The 21,256-nt window shown below is 50.2% G+C and overlaps 1 protein-coding gene across 6 annotated transcripts in view; it reads left to right on the forward strand.

Annotated features, from left to right (window-relative positions):
- ADGRD1 (adhesion G protein-coupled receptor D1) overlaps positions 1-21,256 on the forward strand; it is a 171,982-nt gene that overhangs the window by 43,715 nt on the left and 107,011 nt on the right. For 3 of the 6 annotated variants that reach the window (XM_070627345.1, XM_070627349.1, XM_070627344.1), the window contains 4 exons: positions 11,885-12,064; positions 14,636-14,890; positions 18,656-18,720; positions 19,474-19,629. In XM_070627345.1, coding sequence (XP_070483446.1) covers positions 11,885-12,064; positions 14,636-14,890; positions 18,656-18,720; positions 19,474-19,629 — 656 coding nt within the window. The remainder of the gene's footprint in view (positions 1-11,884; positions 12,065-14,635; positions 14,891-18,655; positions 18,721-19,473; positions 19,630-21,256) is intronic. The other 3 variants (XM_070627348.1, XM_070627346.1, XM_070627347.1) reach the window with 1 other exon arrangement.

Raw genomic sequence — 21,256 nt, forward strand, 5'->3', positions numbered from 1 at the left:
ACACACCAGACTTGTTTACTCCTCTAAATTAAAAACAAGCCCGCCTCAGCGGCAGGGACCGAGGGAACCCGGGGGCAGTGGGGCCCGGGCCTCGCCCTTCCCGCCTCGGCTCAGGGAGGCACGGGAGTCTCAGTGTGAGTTTCGCTTGAGACTCCGGGGATTGCTTCTCTTCCGAGGAAAGGTGTCTCCACAGTTCGGCTACGGACTGGAGTATATTGGGATACGAATGGTGAAGGTCTCAGAGATGCCGAGGATTGGGGACTGTCCCGGATCACCAGCCTTTGGGGGTGACAGTGATGAGCCCAGTGGGGAAGCATGGCTATTGGAAATCAGAGCTATCAGAAAGTTCTGCCTGAACTCAGAGATCACAGCCTGGAGCCTCTGTGCTGCCTGGGCCTGCTGCTGTGCTTGGTTTGGCAGGCATCGAGTTAAAAATTTTCAATTAGCTACCAACATAGAAAAATAGAAACGTTTCCCATATAAGTAAGGATTTCTGGATTCTCTCAAGAAATCCGGCCCCCACATTGGGCGGAACAACAGTGGTGACCCCATCATAATGGACATTGACCCTTCGGGTCAGCATGGCCTTCTCCACCCTTTCAATCTAGAGCCAGTGGGACACAAGGCACTTTAACAGCTTGGGATCCCGGGTCAGACGGCCAGCATTCCAGTCCTTTCTATGGTGACCTTGGCCACCGCTTAAGCTCTGAGTCCACGTTCCTTATCTGTAACATGGGTCAATAAAAGTGCCTTCCTCGTGCAGTTGTTGTGAAGACTAAAAGAACTAATGTATTCCTGGCACGGGTTGGCCCAGCTATTGAGAGGCCACGTGGGTTGATAACCCCTGTGTGTGTCTCCACACTTCTCTTCTCTCACTGGGATATTGTCCTAAGGAGAATACCAGTTTGCCCGCTTTGAGACTGACCCTCTGACAGGGGCTGACCTGGTTGGACTAATCGTGATAATGACCCTCGATTGTTAAGGGCTTACTAGATGACAGTTGCTATCTAATCCCATTACGTGGATTAACTCACATCGTTCTCAGAAAAAACAAGACCGACAGCAGCTTAGGGCGGTGGAAAGAGCTGTGAACTTTGGCTTCATGGGAAGGTCTGTCCAGCATTTTCCAAATTAACATCCATGTCACACAGGAAGGGTGCGAGATGATTTCAGGGGCATGTGGAACAATTAAAAAATTAATGGTTCTGTTTTTATTTTAACACAAATAGCTCATCACAAATGTGTTTTCATAGATATTATTTAGGACAGGACTTCAGTAAGTGGTAAGCTTTAAAAATGGGTTGACTTAAAGACAGTGTTTCGTAATAATAATATAGGTGGTATTTATATATGATGAAAATTGTGAGGCATTAAAATGCAGGAAACGTTGAATTATCCTTCTTAGACACATTGATCTCCTCTACATTTTTTTTTTAGTGGTGATGGTGGACACAAACTTATAACCCATTATTAAAAAAATAAAACCAACATTTGAATAAAGAGAGAGATGCTCCCCACCCCCAGTCCAAAAGATCAACTGTTTTCGTATTTCTTAGCTCCAAATTCTCTTGTGGTCTCTGTTCATATTTTCAGCTGATTTTTTTTTTAAAGATTGGCACCTGAGCTAACTGTTGCCAATCTTATTTTTTTCCCCCCTGCTTTTTCTCCCCCAATCCCCTCAGCACATAGTGGTATATTTTAGTTGTGGGTCTTCCTAGTTGTGGCATGTGGGACGCTGCCTCAGCGTGGTCTGATGAGCGGTGCCGTGTCCACGCCCAGGATCCAAACCAGTGAAACCCTGGGCCGCTGAAGGTGGAGCGTGTGAACTTAACCACTCGGCCACGGGACCGGCCCCTCAGCTGATTTTTTAAAGAAAGAAATGTTTTAGGAGACAAAGTTGGACTTTGAGCTTTTCAAAAAGGAATAAAACATCTGAGCAATAGCTGTCTCCCTCTCAGTTCTCAGATAGAAAATGGAATCTTCTTTCTCTGCCAGACCACCCACTCCCAGCTCTTCCGCTGCCGTCTTTCCTTGCCCAGAGCTTTTCTCCACCTGCTTTTCCACCTTCCTTCATTTCCGTGAGCTGACTGTGGTTCTTGCCTTTTGGCAAATGGTTCCTTCTGGGGAAGCGTTCTCATGCACACTGGGTGCAACTGCAGGAAGCTTTTGAGCGAAAAAGGCTGTTTGGATGTCTGGCCATTCTTGAACATTAACACAATCAGTGTGCCTTAAATACCAAGATGTCTGTCTCTCAGCTCCCACGACCAGTGAGCACAAAGCGGGGAAACTCAAAGTAGGAAGGACCCCTCCCTGGAAAGTTCTAGCACCTTCTTCACTCACCTTGTAGACCGTGAGGGCTCAGCTCCAGTGTTACGTTTGCAAGGACGAGCTGCAGACCAGGGGAGTTCCTCTGTCTGCTCTCGAAGCTCCCTGCTCACTCCTCTCTGCACCGGCAGCATCAGTGAAAGGCCTGCGGGCATTGCCCGTCTTCCTTACTCAGCCTGTAGCTTCGCGAGGACAGGGACCACGTCTGTCCTGGTCATTGCTGTCGTTTCTGGGATGAAAATCAGCACTATAGATGCTCAATACGTATCTATTGAACCGATCCGTCTATCAAACTATCTTTCTGAAGCTTAAATCCCTTTGACTTCTTCTCCATCAAGAGTTTGATGAGGCACTCACCATTGCTAAAGGGGCCCATTCCATTTTTGCACTCCTTTGACGTTTAGAAAGTTATTTCTGATATTGGACTAAATTCTATTGTGAGTAACTCCCACCCATTACTTCTCATTCTGCTTCGGCTCGTCTTGGGAAGATAGGCTTCCTGTGTCACTCCCGCCTTTACCTTTCCTCCCTCGGTAAATGCGCTTCGTTGTTCCTCTCGTGCGTTGGAACTTCCACTGCCTATAGACTCCGAGAAGGCTCTGCAACAGCAGCTGGAAAATCTCACTGTTCACGTTCTCTTCCTCTCAGCTTTGATACGACTTTTTTACCCTTTGCATTAGGTTACTAAATTCAAAAAGCTGTCAACAAAATGCTAACATATTTGCAGGATTGAGTTTCAGGATAGAAATTTCCAGAGGGGTCTGGCAGATACAGGCTGGGCATGGATCCAGCTGCTGTGTTCTTCCGATCTGGGGTTACGGGGACATTGGAAAGCATGGTGGAGCAGATGGCCTCAGAGAAGTATTCATTCAGCACACTCATTTTACAGATGGGGAAACTGAGGCCCAGAGGAGAGCAAGACATGTCTAGAGATACACAGTGACTTACTGCAGTGTGTCCCAGAGGATCATTTACGCACCGTGGGCAGCAGAGTCAGCTACAGAGATCACTGAAAACAGAAGTTCACGGGCTCCACCCCAGGACCTACTGACTCCAGATCTCCACGGGCGAGGCTGGGAATCTGTTTTTTTGGCAAGGCCTTCCAGGTGGTCTTCACGGACCGCATCTCCAAACTGGCCAGGGCTGACTCTGTCCCACAAATGGGTTTTGTTTGGGGGCGTTACGTTGGTTCTCTCAGTTTTTGTCCTTTCACCAGCTTTCTAACTTGTTTCAGTGGGATGAGTGGATCCAAACATCCTAGCTCACTACGTTTCCAGAAACAGAGCCTCTTATAGTATTTAAAGGGTCTTTTTCAAAGTTAATATCCAATTCATATGAGAAAATATCATCCCCCAAAATCTACACTTCTGACTTTTCTTAATAAAAAGGGAACCCAGCAATATTGCCTGCCCACAGGCAGCTGTTGGTTAGAGCCGAGGGGTGACTTCCCTTTGGAAAGGTCTGATAGTCGCCTTTCTGCAGTCTCCACCACTCTCTAGTGCCTCGCCTGCAGAGACTGAAGGCCAGTTGCCAGTCACCATGATGGCTTGCATTGTCCTCTCTTAAAGAGCAGTGAGAAGAGAAGCGGGAGCCATTTCTTATCCGCATGTCTTCTATCAGATGGGGCAATGACAGACAGTCCTGCTGCCCAGTATTTCAGGAGGAGGTAGGAGAGAGCCTTTTTGGGGGTGGGTGGAAATGAGTATTTGATATACAAAAGGCTTGATCTGCGAGAGGGTGTGTGTGTGCACGTTCCCTGCCTTCATGAAGCCGCGTGGCTGTGTCACTCAGGACGCGGTCTTCCTGGCTGGATGCGCTCTGAGTGCACTGCCTCTGTGGTCACACTGAAGTCTAGATACACTACCCCGTGTGTCTCTCCCATGCGTTTCATACATCACGTGTCTCCTACCATTTCCCACAGATATGGCTGAAGACGGAAATCCTCATCGCCCACCAGGGTCTTTTCTGTTACCCAGATTCTCCATCACTGTGACTTTCGGTTCTTCTTCCCTCCAGATTTCGCTCTTTGCTGTATCGTTTCTCCCACCTAATGTGATTGTCACTTCCTCATCTTCTAATCATGGAGCTGGATGTTAATGTTGAAGCTTCACCATCTCCACAGCTCGTCTTTGTCAAGTCGAAACCAGATGCTGTTAGAGAAGGCAGTTGGCTCTGGGCCATGGAGTTGATACCTTTTAACTTTTCTACTTTAAGAGTAAGGTCTACTTTATTGACAGTCGGCCCTACATAGCCCAACTTTGTGCTCCTCAATTGTTACGTGATTTTTAGGATGAATAAGAAAGTCTTTTGAGCCGTTCTCCTCGTGTTTTTCAGCTCCTGGCTCTGCACAATTTGACAACAGATGATAGTAGATCGCTTGGAAATTGTACCAAGGAAGCTTGTATAGCCAGACATAATTCTGTCCTCACTTTCCTAATGTGAGGACATTAAAATCGCGTGTCAGCCCCTTAACTCAACTTACGCAACACAGACTATCAGACAGCAGTGCAGGATGGTGTTTATGCCAAGGAATAAGTCCAAGGGTGGGTTATTTACTTTAATTGGTTCAGGTTGAGTGATGCAATTATCTAAATTTCCAATAATGGTAGGATGTTTTTTAAGACTAGCGATTCTTAAATTTTACTTATTTTTAAACCCCTTTTATAATTTTTTACCATATACCTTTACCACTTGAACTATTATAATACTCAGTATTTTTCTTTAAATTTTACCCACTTAGATTTAATCGAAAGGGAAACTTTCTGTCACTCCCATGAATCAAAGACCAATAATAATTCCCATAAGTAGGAGACACCTGTGTTATCGAATTCTCCCTGGGGATCATTGTCCCCCAAAGGCTAAATTTGAGATGTGGCATTTTTTTGTTAAAATGGGGATGAGCAGCTGCAGCTATGTATAAATGGACTTTCTGCTGTCACCGTCAGAAGAACTGAGACAATTGAGAACGGAAGAAGCTTCTCATATATGAGTTGTGTTAGAAAAAGGCACGTCCGTGTGCTAAAATTCTCCTGTAAAAGTGTCCAAGACCACAGGATGAGTTATCGACTCAAAAATTTGTGGGTAGAAACTGACCTATCAGCCAGTACTAGGCTGACACGCAGGAGTAGAGGTTACATTATAGTATCTGACAAAGTCAGAGTTTGGGACCTGAGGCAGCAACCTTGCTGGCTGGCTGCCACTAGGCATCTGGCACCTTTCTCTGTAGCCAGAACGCCTGCGTCTCCCACCCTCGCTTCGCTCCCCACTGAGTTCTTCTGAGGTCGCTTGCCAGGTGGCTGTCCCGCATCGAGGAGGCTCAGCTCAGAGCCTGCATGCTCGCTTCTCTTCTCCTGCCCAGCGCCCTACTGCGTGGAAAACCCCCTCAGAATCCTACAGTTGGGAGATTCCCTTGACATCCTCTACTCATTTTACAAATAAAGAAACCAAGGCCCCAATTCTGGGAAGCCTCTCTTAGCCAAAGCTGGGAGAACGCCTGACTTCCCTGACCGAGACATCCTGTGCAATTGGCAGTTGAAGCAGCCAGTTCAGATTAGAGGCCTGCCCGACCTAGCTGAGTCTCTTCTTTTCTTTCTAAAAGCCTTTTTACTTAGAGATAATTGTAGATTAGCGTGCAGTTGTGAAAAATAAGACGCAGAGATCCCACGTACCCTTTACCCAGTTTGCAGATGTGACTGAGTCAAGGATCTCGAGCGGGGAGAAAGCTGGATCATCTGTGTGGGGCCAGTGTCATCACGGGGGTCCTTGGCAGGGGGGTAGAAGGGCAGAGTCAGTTGCACACGGAGGAAGGGCTGCGAGCCAAAGAGCACAGAGCTTCTAGAAGCCGGAAAAGGGAAGGAGCAGATTCTCCCCAGAGCCTCCTGGGGGGTGCGGCCGCCACACCTCGAGGGAGCCGGTGCCTGCTCCCTTCAGAACCGTGGGAGAGGAGTTTGTGTGGGGGCACCGCCGTCCATCCGGGTGGGGACTCGTCACGGCTGCCAGGGGAAGCCAACGCTGAGGGGCAGGCCGGGCCTCCCCTTGAACCTCGACCGAGCCAGCGGCCACCGCGCCCGGCCCACGCCCACCACACGTGCCGACTTTTCTGCTTCTCTTTCTCCGGCCTCACCATATCTTGCCACAAAACTGACGTCGAGTCAGTTCCTTGAATCTGAGCATCACCCCATCTCCTTCCCATCTCAGTTCCAAAGTGACTGGCCCCGGGAAGCCTCTCCTGACCTCCAGGGCAGACGGCGCCCTGTCGCTCACTAACGGTCTCCTTCTTATCACAGTGTCGCTGCAGGACTCCTGTGTGACCGCTGCCCTGCCTGATAGTCCCAGTAGCCCAGGGACCTTGGGTCTCTTCACCTTTCTGTCTCCAGACCCTCGCTTATGGACTTTGATGCGTGCTAGCCACTAAGTAAACGTTTGTTGAACGAATGAATGAATGAATGAGGGTGTTGCTATGGACTGAATGTGGTGTCCCCCCAGACTCCTATTTTGAAACCCTCTCTCTGATGTGATGAGTTTATGTGGGGCCTTTGGGAGGTGGCGAGGATTAGATGAGGTCATGAGGGTGGGGCCCTGTGATGGGAGCGACGTCCTCGTAAGAGGAAGGGACAGGGGCTCTCTCTCTGTGTGTGCACATACCAAGGAAGGCCATGTGAGGACATAACCAGGAGGGGGGTTCTCACCGAGAGCCCGAGCAGGCCGGTGCCCTGACCACAGACTTCCAGGCTGAGAACTGTGAGAAATAAGGGTCGTTGTTCGGGCCACCAGGCTGCTTGTTCCATTACAGCAGCCTGAGCTGACCGGGATGGGTGTTAACCAAGCCCAAAACTTAGCCCTGAACTGAAACTGATGGCGCTGGTTTTGATGCCCTCAGTTTCCCATTCTAGAACCTTCTTGAGCCTGCTCTTTTGACTCTGGGTGATTCTCATGGGAACTTGCTTTCAGCTGGCTGTCGTGGTGGAAAGTTGTGGACAGGCTCGTCTCCTGTTGTCATCACGTTGCGGGTGGACACCTGTCCCACAGAGGCCTAGGGCTACGCCTGGCTGGAACCAGGCAGGTTTGTAAGCAGAAGAGGCTGGAGGGTCTGCTTGTTCTCCCTCCTGGATGCACATAGCCTCCCAGAACCCTCTACCCAGAGCAGGCAGGCAGGAGGGAGGGAGCCATGTGCACCTCCTTGTGGCGGCCTTTGTGGGGACTCAGGATCAGGAAGGGAACTCATCCTCTGGTGATCGCCCAATGACAGCTGGAGAGTTGTAAGCAACAGAAACTCAACTGGGCTTAAGCAAAAAGGGGAACTCCTGGCTGGTGGGCCTGAATGGCTTCAGGTAAGATTGTGTCTGGTTATCTACTGCCGTGCTACAAACACGTCCCAAACTCAGCAACGCACCGCGCAGTTAGTATGATCTTTCACAGCTCTCTGGGCTGGCTGGGCTGGCTGGGCAGTTCCTGCTGGGGCTCTCGGGCAGCTGCAGTACCAGCTGCCGAGCCTGGAGGCGTCTGAAGGCTCACCTGCGCAGGGTGCCCGAGCACCTTCAGGCACCGCTTGCTCCTCTGGCTGGTTCCTCTCTCCAGCGGCATAGCCTGGCCTTCGTCCACGTTGGCCTGGAGCTCCAAGGGGCAGACAGCAGGGGCGACTGGGCAGTAAGTGACTGCTCCTGCAACTCGGCCGGTGTCGCTTCTGCTCTGTCCTCTTGGTCAGGTCAGGCAGAGGGCAGCTGGAGGAGTGGGCCCTGGGTCTTGATGAAGATGGGCTAGGTCACGGCGTGAAAGTAGACAGGACGGGAGGTGCTGTGACTTCTTTGGAAAATACGGTCTGCCACAAGCTGGGCCCAGGTGCTCAGACGCTGTCATCGGAACTTTGTATGTCTCCGTTGCTCTGCCTCCATTCTCAAGAAGGCTTTCCAGGTGTGAGCGCAACGGTGGTCCAGAAGCTGCGGGTTGCCATTTTATCAGCTGAGCCTGGCCACCCCTGGACCGTCACTGTGATTCTGGTCGGGCCAGCCTGCGTTAGCCTGGGGTGAGTGGTCGGCCCCACCTAAACTCGAGGGAATGAGAGCGGGGTGGATGGTTCTCCCAAGGAACCTGGGGCTGCTGCTCCCGGGTGAGGGAGGATGGGTGGCTGGGCAGTGACAACACCTGCAGGTCGCCTCCTCTGACTTGCTCCTGCTCTGGTCCACTTTGAATCACAAACAGACAGGATGTGGTGCTGAGTCTGTGGCCTGGAAGAGCTGGTGGTCTGCTGGAAAGGTTCCCACCCACCCCTCCAGCTGCCTTCCCACCCACCACAGAGACAGGGAGGACCGTGCATCAACAAGGCTTCCTCGCTGGGCCCAGGTCTTTACAGTGCACTTTTTTCCTCCCTGGAATCCCTGCTGATCTTTCTTGGTCTAGTTCAGTGATGAGCCCTCTCCCAAACAACACTGTCTCAAGGAAAGGGCAGAATAGCACAGGGATTCCAGGTGCAGGCTCCAGAGCCAGGCTGCCTGGGTCAAATCCTGACTCTGTCACCAGCTGTGTGGCCTTGGACAAGTTACTTTACCTCTCTGTGCTTCCGTTTTCTCACCTGTAAAATGGGGAAAATAATGACACCTACCTCATAGGGTTGTTGGGAGGATTAAAAGAGTTAATACACGTAAAAGTCTTAGACTAGTCAATCTTGCTCATCGTAAGTTCTCACTAAATGCTAGGAATCATGCTTTTGTTTTTTATACAGTGTTCTTTATATAGTAAGGAAATTAATTTCTTAACTGTTAAATGTCTTATAAATATTTTTCTCCTGGATTGTCATTTGTCTTTTCACTTTGTTATGGTAAATTTTCTGCCTTGCAGAATTTTATAATATTTATGCACTCAAATTTATCCATCTTTTCCTGTGACATCTGGATATCTTTCTTTTCTTTTTTTGTCTTGTTGAGAAAAACTTTTCCTCACTTTATTTTTTGGATGAACTAGGATTTAATGCTCATAAGGAGAAAAACTGTCAAATCAATTTGTCAATATTGTGATTATTTTTTTCCTTCAGATTTTTTCTTCTTTGTATGAATGACCCCAAGAGCATGAAACAAAGTTCCTGCAAATGCTAATATTAGAAGGCTCGTTGCGAGTCGTTTAAGACTCTATGAAAATGTCAGCTGACATTTAAATATAAACTATTCCCCAGATGGAAGCAATTATTTTGCAGGTCGAATTAACAAAAATGAAAAGCTTGGCTTATAGGCACCACTGTTTGCCTTCGATCTACGCTTACCTAACACCAAATTGAAGGTTTTATTTTTATTTTTCTTCCTGAACAGAAAGACATTTGGCCAAGGCAGGATTGAGTGGAAGGAATTTTTAAACACAAAAGTGTTTGGAAAAATTTGACTTCCATGAATCCCACAGGGAATTCGTTTCATAACAGAAGTTTCACAACGCTCTGTATTGGTTTCCCAGCGAAACTGGTTGTTTCGGAGAGGGGAGAGCACGGCAGGAGGCCGTGGGGTGTATCCAGACCGCACCGCCACGGTGACGGCAGACAGAGGTGGTGGCCATGCTCCGGGCGGTGAGGCCTCCACCGGCCGCCTGGGCAGGGAGCAGGCTGTGTCCTGGGACAGCACAGCCGCACTCTGGGCGTCCTTTTGTTGTGGGACCCACGTCACAGGCCACTTTTGAGGACCTTGCTTTCCTCAGTGGCCCTAAGGACATACCCCTTGTGACCTGGTGTTCTCCCCTGGAGCCTCACAGAGCTCAGGAAAGGTCCAGGCCCCTACCATTTTTTTGAGGTTTCTGTTATGTTAAAAAGAAAAATGGAGAAATTCCAAACCAGGGTTATAAAATTATACTATGTTTTACAGACTAATGTTAATCCTATTAGGGCTTTGAACCCACAAAAGTATAATGTAATGTAATTGTCACAAGACATTTGAACAATGTGTAACAAATATGTTGATTCATAAGGCATTACAATAGGATGATTGTAATGGGACACAAGTTTATACTTGATGACAAATGTCCTCTTCTAATTCAGTGACTCTCTAAGACCATGTCCATAATCTCATTTGAAGATAAGGTCTGAAGGCTCAATTTGGGGCCATTTAAGTAAATAAGGCCATGGCAAATGGCCCTCCACCTCTTCTCTCCGCCCCCATCGCCGGCCTGTCGGGATCCGCTCTGGGCACCGTCCTCTCCCAGCATCAGCAAAGCTCTCTCTCCACGGAGCCCGGGCCGGGGTGGGAGGGTCAAGGCAGCTGGATTTATTTCCAGCTTTCACACTCAGAGTCCAGGCAGGTTGCTGGCTTAGCGCACACACACGTGTGTGCACACATTCTCATGCGCACACGCACAGTTTACTCACGTGCAAAGAAAGGGTGAGAGTGACTGGAGTCAGAGAGGCAGAAAGGAGGCAATCAGCTCCAAAGGCGATGAGGGGCAGCCTAAAATCCAGCCGAGGCTCCAGCCAGGTCTGGCCCTTGTCCGTCACAGAGGAGCTGGCCCCAGGCCCACAGGGTGATTGTGGGGTGGGGGCCTCACCCTCCAGAGCTGGCCTTGTTCTCACCCTCCGTCTGCTTCCAGTGACGGAGACACATCAAGCAGCAGGCCAACTCCATCATCCTGACCTTTGAGCCAGACCGTGTTGTCCGCGTGGAGCAGGACCCTCGCCCCAGTGTGGGGCCGAGCTAGGGACTCACTAAGAACCTGGAAGCCGGGCGTCTTGAAAGAAACTTTAGCTGCCAGGGCCTCTGTGCGCCCCACTCTGTTCCTGTCGGAAACGTACAGTTGTAGACATCCAAACCCTCCCAAGTGGGCTTCCCCTTTGCCTAGAAATCCCCACTGGGATTCATCCTCAAGGCATGTGAACTGCTTCTAGTTCTGTTGGAAAATAAAAAGTTGAAGGAAACCTTAAGACCCAGCAGCAAGGACTTGTTTAAAAATGATTGTGGTACCTGTTTAGAATGCGATGCTGTGCAGATATAAAACATGACAGCAGAAAAGTGTATTTATGGCCATCGGAGGAAGTTTATGATATAGTAAGTTTTTAAAAAATGTGGTTTGTAAACCAGTAAGCCTGAGTTAGTTCCTTTCTTTGTAAAATATGCTAATAGAAGAGGTTCTGGCGGGAGCTGCCCTGAGGATGCCTCAGTAGGAGGAATAGAAACAGAACGGTGTGGGTTATTGACGTTCGCGGCTCTGGGGTCCGACTCTGGAGTTTGAATCTAATCTGACTCTGGAGTTTGAATCTAATCTTCATCAGTCACTCATTTAATGACCTTGGGCAAAGTGGCCTCAGTTTCTTCATCTGCATGATGGGGATGGTAACAGGGTTTTCATACTATTTAAGAGGAGATAATTCATTTGAAACGCCTGGAAAAGTGCCTGGTACTTAGTGAGCTCTTAATAAGTATTACTTATTATTATTGTCTGTATTTTCTGAGTTGAACATACATTGTCTCTAGAATGAGAAAAAGAAATTGCTTTTTAAATAAAAAATAAAGAGCAGAGAGAACAGCCTGCTTCTGAGAGGTGAAATCCCTTCTGCTTGTCATTAATAATGACCCAGCACCTTCCTTTTCCTCAGGTGTCACATTTTCCTTTTTCTGGAAGACACAAGGAGAACACTCCAGACCAATCCCTTCTGCTTATGGCGGACAGGTCATTTCCGACGGGTTCAAAATCTGCTCCAGCGGTGGCAAGGGCTCTGTGGAGCTGTACACGCGGGACAATTCCAAGACGTGGGAGGCCACCTTCAGCCCCCCAGGTAAGGGGGCCTCCAGCCCGAGTGTCCGTTGGGGGAGGTGAGGCCCTCCTGATGACGGGAAGCTGATAGTGTCCTGGCACCGAGCGCCCTTCTGGAAGGGGCAGCTTGGGAAGAGCCTGGAAAGGGTGAGAATGAGATGGCTCAACACGGGGTTAAGAGCCCAGGTGGTGCAACCAGGCGCCTGGGTCCCGACTGACCACAAATGGACTGTGTCAGAGTCCTCTGTGTGCGGAGGCTGCGGGTCTGCATCCGCGCGGTGGCGGCGTCATTGGCACTCCCCTCACAGTTTGGGGAAGTGAAGTGGACGGTGCTGGCTGTCCCCCCTTCTCCCTCCCCCTTGTCGTCATTGTCCCCCTCTCCTCCCCCTCATCTTTCTTCTCCTCCTTCTTTTTAGTGGTATAGACTTGAAAATGTTTAACATATGATATGAAAAGGCTTTCGGAAAAGAGAGGCTGGAGATTGTGGAGAAGAAGGTGGGGCTGGGGGGGGCGTGTGGAGCCCTGGGCACAGGAGGGGGCTCTGGGCAGGTGGGGAGAGGACGGTGCCTGCGACTGTGGCTGCCTTAGCAGGTGGGAGCTGAGAGGCCAGCGTGGTTCTGTTTGATGTTCCTACTTTCTCCCGGGCGTAGTGGGGCCGATCGTTCACTGGGGTGAGGTCAGAGGTGTGGGGCAGGAAGCCGGGGCACTGGCGGAGGTCTGCAGGGGACACAGGAGGAGGCGGAGCGGTGCCTGGGACTCAGAGCATCTTGGGGCAGCACTGAGGGGGCCCCAGTCAGGGTGGGAGACTAAGAAGGGAAGCACAGAGGTGTTGGGGGCAGGACAAAGGCCCACAATGCTTTCCAACAGTAGGAAATGACGTCTTTGACGTATTTAAGGAAAATTCGTTTTCTGGTGGCTGCATGTCTCAGTTAAAAAACGTGGACTCTGGAGCCAACAGCCTGGTCCAGATCCCGCCTCTGTACCATGCTCACAGTGGGAACCCCGGCGCCTTGCCTGCTCTGTGCCTCAGTTTCCTCAGTCATGAGGTGAAGATGGTCACGGTATTACGTGATAGGGTGACCATGAGAGGTAAGTGAGTTAATACACACGAAGAGGCTGGAATGTGGTGCACGGGGAATACTGAATGTCTTTGCCTTCGTCTCTGGGCACTGTGTACACAGACCAAGCTTGCACCTCCACCTCAGTAAACGTGGGAAATTCAGTGAGTTTACAGTTTGAGGGAGTCCTGCATATTTGCCTTCTCTGGTCCCCGAGGCCGGAACTAATCTCTGCTCCCCCCGTCCGCTGAACTGCCGTACCTTGTTCATGGTCTTCTCGTGTTCTGCCTGCTCTCTATTTTTTTTTTAAAGATTTTATTTTTTTCCTTTTTCTCCCCAAAGTCCTCCGGTACATACTTGTATATTCTTCGTTGTGGGTCCTTCTAGTTGTAGCATGTGGGACGCTGCCTCAGCGTGGTTTGATGAGCGGTGCTGTGTCCACACCCAGGATTCGAACCAACGAAACACTGGGCCGCCTGCAGCAGAGCACGTGAACTTAACCACTCGGCCACGGGGACAGCCCCTGCCTGCTCTCTTTCTTATGTGCGAGTCTTCTCTCCATGCTCCTTGGGCCAACACAACCTCAGGCACCTTGCAGGTTTCCTGAACATGTTTGAAGTTCAAGTCAGCTGAACTTGGCCTGTTTTTCTACCCAGGGAAATGGGGAGCATTCTAGACATTTCTGCCTGGCAATGTGCTCTTTATTTGTTCATTGAAGGGGTCTGTTATTCATGCTTTAAACTCAAGGGACCTATTTGGGATCTGAGTGGTCTCCAGAGACTCAAAATTAGAGAGTTGCACAACCCTGAGCGAGAAGCCTGATGTAATTGCTGGTGATCTCAGATGACTGCCCAGCTCGAGGTGATATGTGTCCAGAAGGGCTGCCAGTTCCTTCCTGCAGCAAGGCCATCAGGATGTCTTAACAAGACACTTGAAAAAAAAGTGGGGTCCTTTGTGGGACAAGCTGCCATGAAAGTCGGATGAACATTCTTCTCGTTGGCAGACACAGTTCTTATGCCGGAGAGACGAGTGACTGCCAGAGCTCATTGATGGAGGCTCCCGAACGAGGCAGGAGAGCCGTCTTGCCTCCCTAGTGCCGCCATGTTGGTTAATGCCACAGGCGCTGCGTCAGAGCATAGGTTGATGCCGGTGTCCTGTGGGCTGAGTCAGGCCCTCAGAGAGGTTTTACTGACCTTCACTGTGATGGCCTAGGCAGGACTTAAAAAAAACACTTTGGAACAAGTTATGACCATTTGTTATTATTTTATTTTAATTGAACACAGCAAAGAGTCTAATTTAAAATAACCAAGGGTCTCCTTGAGCTGCTTCTGGAATTTTGGGGATGCAGGTAATTTCTCTCCTGTGCTCCAGAGGACAGAAGAAAGTCAGATCTATACGATGACCTGTATTAGGACCCACCAAAGTTAACGGTGACCAGTCATCTTAAGAAAGAGGGATGTGCTTAAAAACTGGAAAAAATGCATGAGGAGCTCATTCACACAGCACTCAGATTGGTGACCTTTGCTCTTTCCCAGGCCCCTACTGGACTCATGTCCTGTTCACGTGGAAGTCCAAGGAGGGTCTGAAAGTCTATGTCAATGGGACCCTGAGCACCTCGGACCCAAGGGGCAAAGTGTCTCACGCCTACGGGGAGCCCAACGTCAACCTCGTGATAGGGTCCGAGCAGGACCGGACCAAGCGCTACGAGAACGGAGCTTTCGACGAGTTCATCATCTGGGAACGGGCCCTGACTCCGGAGGAGATCGCGATGTACTTCACGGCGGCCATCGGTCAGTGAGAGGGTGAGGGCTGTGGGCCGGGTGTGGCGCCTGCTTCTAGGAGGCACTTTCGTATCCACCTCCCCTTCCCAGCTCTCCTCTTCTCCCCACTCCCCTGAGACAGCAGTCAGCGCTGCAGCCTGAGATCTGATCTCGTGAACCTTAGAAATGCATTTCCTCGAACGCCTGTTCCCTAAGATGGAGGGATCGACAGCTCAGCAGAGACAGTGATTAATATTCTCCCGCTGGTCCTCAGGGAGTTTTCGACGTGGGTGTGACGGGTGATCATTTGAGAAGCAAATATCCCAGATCCATTAGTGCATTTCATCAACAAGTGTTTACCACGTGCCCCGAGGATGCCCCTTCCTGCTCAGCACAGAGCAGTTGTTCAGATCAGGGACCTGTGGAACCTGGGTTCAAATCTTCACTCAGCCACGATGAGCCGTGGGACTGGGGAAGTCAGTTTTTTTTATTGAGGTAAAATTTGTACAACATAAACTTAACCATTTTAAGGTGTACACTTCAGTGGTACTTAGTGTGTCCATAGTGCTGGGCAACCATCGCCTCCAGTTTCAAAGCATTCTCATTACCCCAAAAGGACGCAGCGCCCACGAGCAGTCACCCCCATCCCTGCCTCGCCAGCCCCCCATGATTTACTTTTTGTTTTCCTGGATTGACCTGTCTGGATGGTCCATATAAATGGAATCCGATAATACTGAGAGCCTTTGTGTCTTAATCTCTCCAAGTCACAGTTTTCTCCTCTGTAAAATGGATGAGACTCACACTGCCCCGTCCTGGGGGTGCTGTGAAGATTAATGTGAGAGGCTGAGGCCGTTAGCACAAGGCCCGCACATGGCAAGTTTTCAATACATTTTCATTGTTTTAAGATTAATATTAATGTTTCCCCCACAATTCCATTTTCATTCTCCCCACAAGTGAAAGTACTGTTTCTTTGATTGACATGAAATAATCTGCGGAATGGCAAGACTCACCCTGTTGGCACCTGGTGAACGCTTCCTGGTTGGTGGCTGCACTGACACCAGGGCCCCAGGGGGAGGGGGAGTTCAGGACCAGGAGGTGGAAGGCCTACGTTCGGGATCCCGGCTGGCACTGGCTCAGGCTCTGACACGGAGTCCCTCAGCTGTGAGGACCCTAGTGATTGTGTGACAGAAAACTCAGCTCAAAATGACTTAAGCCAACAAGGGAATTTTTTTTATCTCACACAATGGAAACAATAGGGGAGAATCTGCTTCAGGACTGGTTTGATTCAGGTGCTCAAATGATGCCACTAGGAATCTGTTTTTGACCCTGCCCTCCTTCGAGTTAGCCTTCTTGTGGTGCCAGGGCGGCTGCCCTTCCCTCCGGGGTTGCATCCTCATCCTCCAGCACCCTCAGCTCCTTCAACAGGGCTGCCCACGACTCTTACTGGCCTAGACTGACCCATGTGTTTCCCATGAGTGGCTTGCGGTGGCTGGGTTATAGAATATGCTGATGGGCCTAAGCCTGGGTCACAGTCCACCCCTGAAATGGCAGTGGGGTCAGCCTTGTCCAGAGTATGTGGAGAGGGATGCCCCAAAGGACGATCAGGGATGCTGGGCTCAGAAGCGGGTGGAGCCGCTGTGCACGCAGAAACAGCCCACGTGCATCGCAGCCTTGACATTTCCAGCCTTCACTGAGAGAGTGGAATTCACTCCCTTTCACTGAAGGGCCATGAGGGCAAAATATGGTGTCCTGCGGAAGGAGGAAGGGTATCAGTCTCCTGCATTTTATTGCCTGGGAGTCAGAGCGTTGTCTCTGAGACCAGGATGCTGTCCGTGTGTGTTGCTGAGAGCCTCACGCAGGCCCTGCGTCTCTGCTGGCTCGCTGTCTTAGGAACGCTGGAAAGAGGCATCTCTGGTTCTTGTAGCTGTCACAGCAAACCCTTGTCACTAGGACAACTCTGGGCTCAGGGATGGGGCGTGTCGCCTGCCTGCCCGGTGCAGCGTTTCAGGAACGCTCGGCGGCTGAGTCGCGTGCGTGCAGTCCGCCTCGCCCTCCGTGCTCTGGGAAGGGATGCCCGAGTCTTTGGGGATTCGGGAGAGGTGTTCTGTTAACACTTCGGCATCCTGAGAGCTCACGCCCTGCGCTTTTGCTGAAGCAGAACGGGAGCCGTCAGAGTCCCACGTCGCTTGGGGATTTGGTTCTGAAGACGGGTGCATGACGTAAAGCACGTGTAGAACAGATGACCTGGGAAGTCCCCTGGAAGGCCCTGCGTGGGGCTCCACGTCCCGTCGCTTCGTTAGTCCGGCTCCACGGGTTCAGGGCCGCTGTGCTCACACAGACAAATGGTGCTGCAGTCCAGCCTGCTCTCAGGCCTGGCCGGGGCCCTGGTGGGCTGTGTCCCCGGGGGGAGGGAGGACCTGTTCTGGGCATAAGATCTATCTGCATGTGAAGCTGTGTGCTGCGGCTGCTGGGCTCCAAGGGGGTGTTTCTCTGGGTGACTGTCCAGGGTGGTGCCCTCTTCTAACCCTTTAGCTAGAGCAGGCCCATTTTCTGGCCGATGTGTTCAGATGCGGGGCCCTTTCTCGTTCATACAAAGGCAGATCATCTATCTATCACCCTGGCCGGGTTTTGCCTCAGCCTCAACGGATGGCCCGCCTTCTGCCGAGAACAAGAGCAAGGAGGAGGCCGTGCTCCATCACGTGATTGGAAAGCGTTTGTCTTTGAACACGAGAAACACACTCAGCATGGCCAGATGTGCACTTTACAAGAGTCGCTGGGGAACGAGACTGACTCAGGACACGGCAGGTCCTCATTTCTCATCTCAGTCTTGCGTGAGCATCAGCTGTGAGGGTGGGCGGAGTCGCCAGGCTGACTTTTACCATCCTTCCCTTTGTTTTGTGGACTCGCCTGAGATAAGCGTGAATTTGACATGACTCCTCTGTAACTCGTTGGCACTCGAGGAAGGAATGTGGCCCTGACGTGCATAATGGAGTGTCTGGGGCCCCGGTTCTCCTGGTCGTGTCACACTTTCTGCATCCACCAGCTATCATCCTCACCCCAACCAACGGGTCAGTTCCTCCTGGAGCTAACTGGGGGTGAGGAGGTCCTTCCTCACGTCACCCCAAAGCCACCTTGAGGGATGTAGTGTCTACTTAAGTCTGTGTGCTCATCAGGGAGTAAATGCTAAGATCAGAGATAGCTCGTGGCAAACAGGCTGAGAATAGCAAATCATGTCTTAATTTTCCTCATTTCATCTTCATTATTCGTAATTAACCAGATGGAGTCTTGAATAGAAAGAATAACTAGAATCCTCAGGGTGGAAGGGGCTCAGGAGCATAGCCCCCCACTTCCCTGGGGTCCCGCCTCACGTCATCTCTCTGGAAGGGAAGTCCCCTGGTCTCCTGCTTGTCCTCGCCCCATGACGAACAGAGCTCTGTGTTTCTCTGACTAGTTCAGAGGCGTTTGAAGCCTCTTTCTTTGGGTTCTTTCCTTATTTGAAATTGGTCAAAGCTGTATAAAATCGTCTGTTTATATGGTGACTTGCATGAAGGGTGATCAAAAGCAATTTAGGATATAAATGGAAAGATAATTTGACCTGGGAAAATCCCTCCAATCTCTCCATTAAGCTGATTTATTAGCCCTTTACTGTTCCAGCAACGTTCCCACTCAAAACATTGTGAGGCTCTCCGAGCTGCTTCTGCGGCCGGCAGAGTCTTGAACAGGGACCGGCCTTCCTGAGGGCGAGAGACGTGCCCCTGTTCCGGTCCTTAATTAAGCATTTCTGATTTCTTCCAGGAAAGCATGTTCTGCTGTCTTCAACCCCAGCGGGCTTCCTCACGACGCCCACGGCGAGCCCCATGGTGAGCAGGCGCCTTTCTCTGTTGCCCCCTCTTGTCGATGTCTTTTTACTCGGACTGTGTGCCAGGAGAGGCGAAACTCCATCAGACAGTCTGGCTCCCTCCTATTGGCATATGATGTCTGGGAAGAAATCATAAATGGAGGAGAAGCTAATTTTGGTGCTAATTCTTGATGCTAAGAGTGGCTGAAGAAAAAATCCTCTGCGTCATGTAGCCTGTAACTCAGGCACCTAAAAGGAGTAAACAAGGCTGCTTAGGGACACAGGGATGCTGGGACTGCTTCCTGGGGCATTCGGCACAGTGAGCAGAGAGCAAGCAGGAGCTGGCCTCGACGCTCCGCTGCTCTTTATGCCCTGTCTTCCCATGTTCGAGGAAAGGAGCAATTCCTACAGAAAATGCTAAATGGAATTAGTGTTTGTAATCAAACCACTTTCCCCCATGAGAACATTAACAGCATGGTGAGGCACAGGCTCTGAACCCTCTGCTTGGCTTCCCGTCCCAGTCCTACCGCTTATTTCTGTGTCAGCCTCACTGTGCTTAGTTCCATCGACCAAATGGGCACGTATTTATTTCATGAGGCTGTTGGCAGGATGGGATGTCAATAGATGTAAAGTAGTCACGAAAGTGCCTGGTGCCCAGTAGGTGCTATCATCGTTACGTGTTATTACCGTCTAAGGAGACCCAGAGGACACGGAACTCTGTAGAATATCTCGGCTTCCATGCTCAGTAGGAACTCACGTTGCTGATTTCTTTTAGATGCCCACTGACGCCTACCATCCCATCATAACCAACTTGACAGAGGAGAGAAAAAACTTCCAGAGTCCTGGAATTGTACTGAATTATCTTCAAAACGTGTCCCTCAGCTTACCCAACAAATCCCTCTCAGGGGAAACAGCGCTGAATCTCACCGAGGTAAAGCTATTTGATTTCTGTGCCTGGTGGATCAGGGGTCGGGGGAGGCCACCTGCCAGCTCATGGCCCACAGGTGTTTTGTTTGACCTACACAGAGTTTTAAGAAAATGAGGAACTTTTAGATAAAGGCCGGATGTCAGGTTTCTCATGAACAACGAGATGGCGTGGCCACTCCAGCCGGCTCTCGACGGCTTAGTGGGGCCTCCTGCAGACTCAGCTCTTCAGCTCATTTTCCCAACACCCACCAGCCTGGCCCGTCTCTACATCTGCCTGGCCCCTGTAGGCATTTGGGTTTGTGACTCCTGGTCTACACTCTGCTGCCTCCCTTGGCAACAGGGCCAAGGTGGAGTTGGGTCACACGGTGTGACCCCAACCACTACACCTCTGGAGTGGAGCTGTGTGGAGGCACCTGACTCTGGGTGTCCTGGAGAAGGCTCATGCAGGTTTACCCCAAATCCCACTGATGTCTCTCATTTAATGAGAAACACAAATCCTTGGCATCCCTTATCCTATTTTCCATGATGCCCTGGCTTCTCGCCACTGGCAGTTGGATGGGAAAATGCCAAGAGTCCCTTCCTGGGCTGGGTAGTAAGGTGGCCATTAGCCCTATGAGACGGGAGCACTCGGCCTGCGGCTAGTCCAAACCAAGATGTGCTGTGAGTGGAAAACACAAGCCGAGTACAAGGAGAAGAATGTAAACTATCGAATTAAAAATTTTTAGGTCAATTACATGTTGAAATAATATTTCAGATACATTGGGCTAAGTAAAATATACTATTAAAATTAATTTCACTTATTTTACTTTTTAAAATATGGCCACTAGAAGATTTAAAATGACAAATGTGAGTTGCATTATATTTCAGCTCAACTGAACTGCACTAGATCAGGAGTCAGCAAACCGCAGCCCCCAGCCCTCGTCTGGCCCTCCGCCTGCTTTTGTGAATAAAGTTTTATTGACACCTGCTCTCTGGGTCACTTCTGTGCTGTCTCTGGCTGCTTTTGCACTACGGTAGCAGAGTTGAGTGCTTGTGGCAGAACTGTGTGGCTCGTAAAGGCTAAGCTCTTTACTAGGGGACCCTTGAAAAGAAGGTGCTGGCCCCGCTCTAGATTGTAACCTCTGCCCTGGAGCCCTCGAGCCCCATGAGGCAGGAGGGGGACTGTTGTGTTCATCCTCCATTCTGAAGGCCTTGCACTTTAGGGTCTCAATGAGTATTTATCAAATAAAGATAAACTAAAGAGTGAGGAGTTTTGATGATGTATTCTCTAAATATTTAGTGTCTAAAAGGGTGAGGAAGAATGTGATCTTTCTGGAGATGGCAGTTTTGGGGGGAAATATGGGAGGTTTAGATCAGGCTCTAAGTTTAATTCTGGTGTCTATAGGAGGAGACAAACAGTTAAAAGCCTGTAAGAGTGATGTACGTGAGTGAAACAGACTTGGCGTAAGGCAATAGGGAATGGTGAGGACCAGGGTGAGCTGGGAAACACATACCTGCCTAGGGGCAGCTGCTGTTCAGCTTTGATCAATGATGGCCATGTGGGAATATGGGCTAGGGGTTGTCTGAGCTTTCGCCTTTTTAAAAAGAAGCAGGAAATTTACATATTTTCATTTAAATCTCCCAATTTGAAA

This window comes from Equus przewalskii, chromosome 7 (genome assembly GCF_037783145.1).
Source record: "Equus przewalskii isolate Varuska chromosome 7, EquPr2, whole genome shotgun sequence".
NCBI classification, from domain to species: domain Eukaryota; kingdom Metazoa; phylum Chordata; class Mammalia; order Perissodactyla; family Equidae; genus Equus; species Equus przewalskii.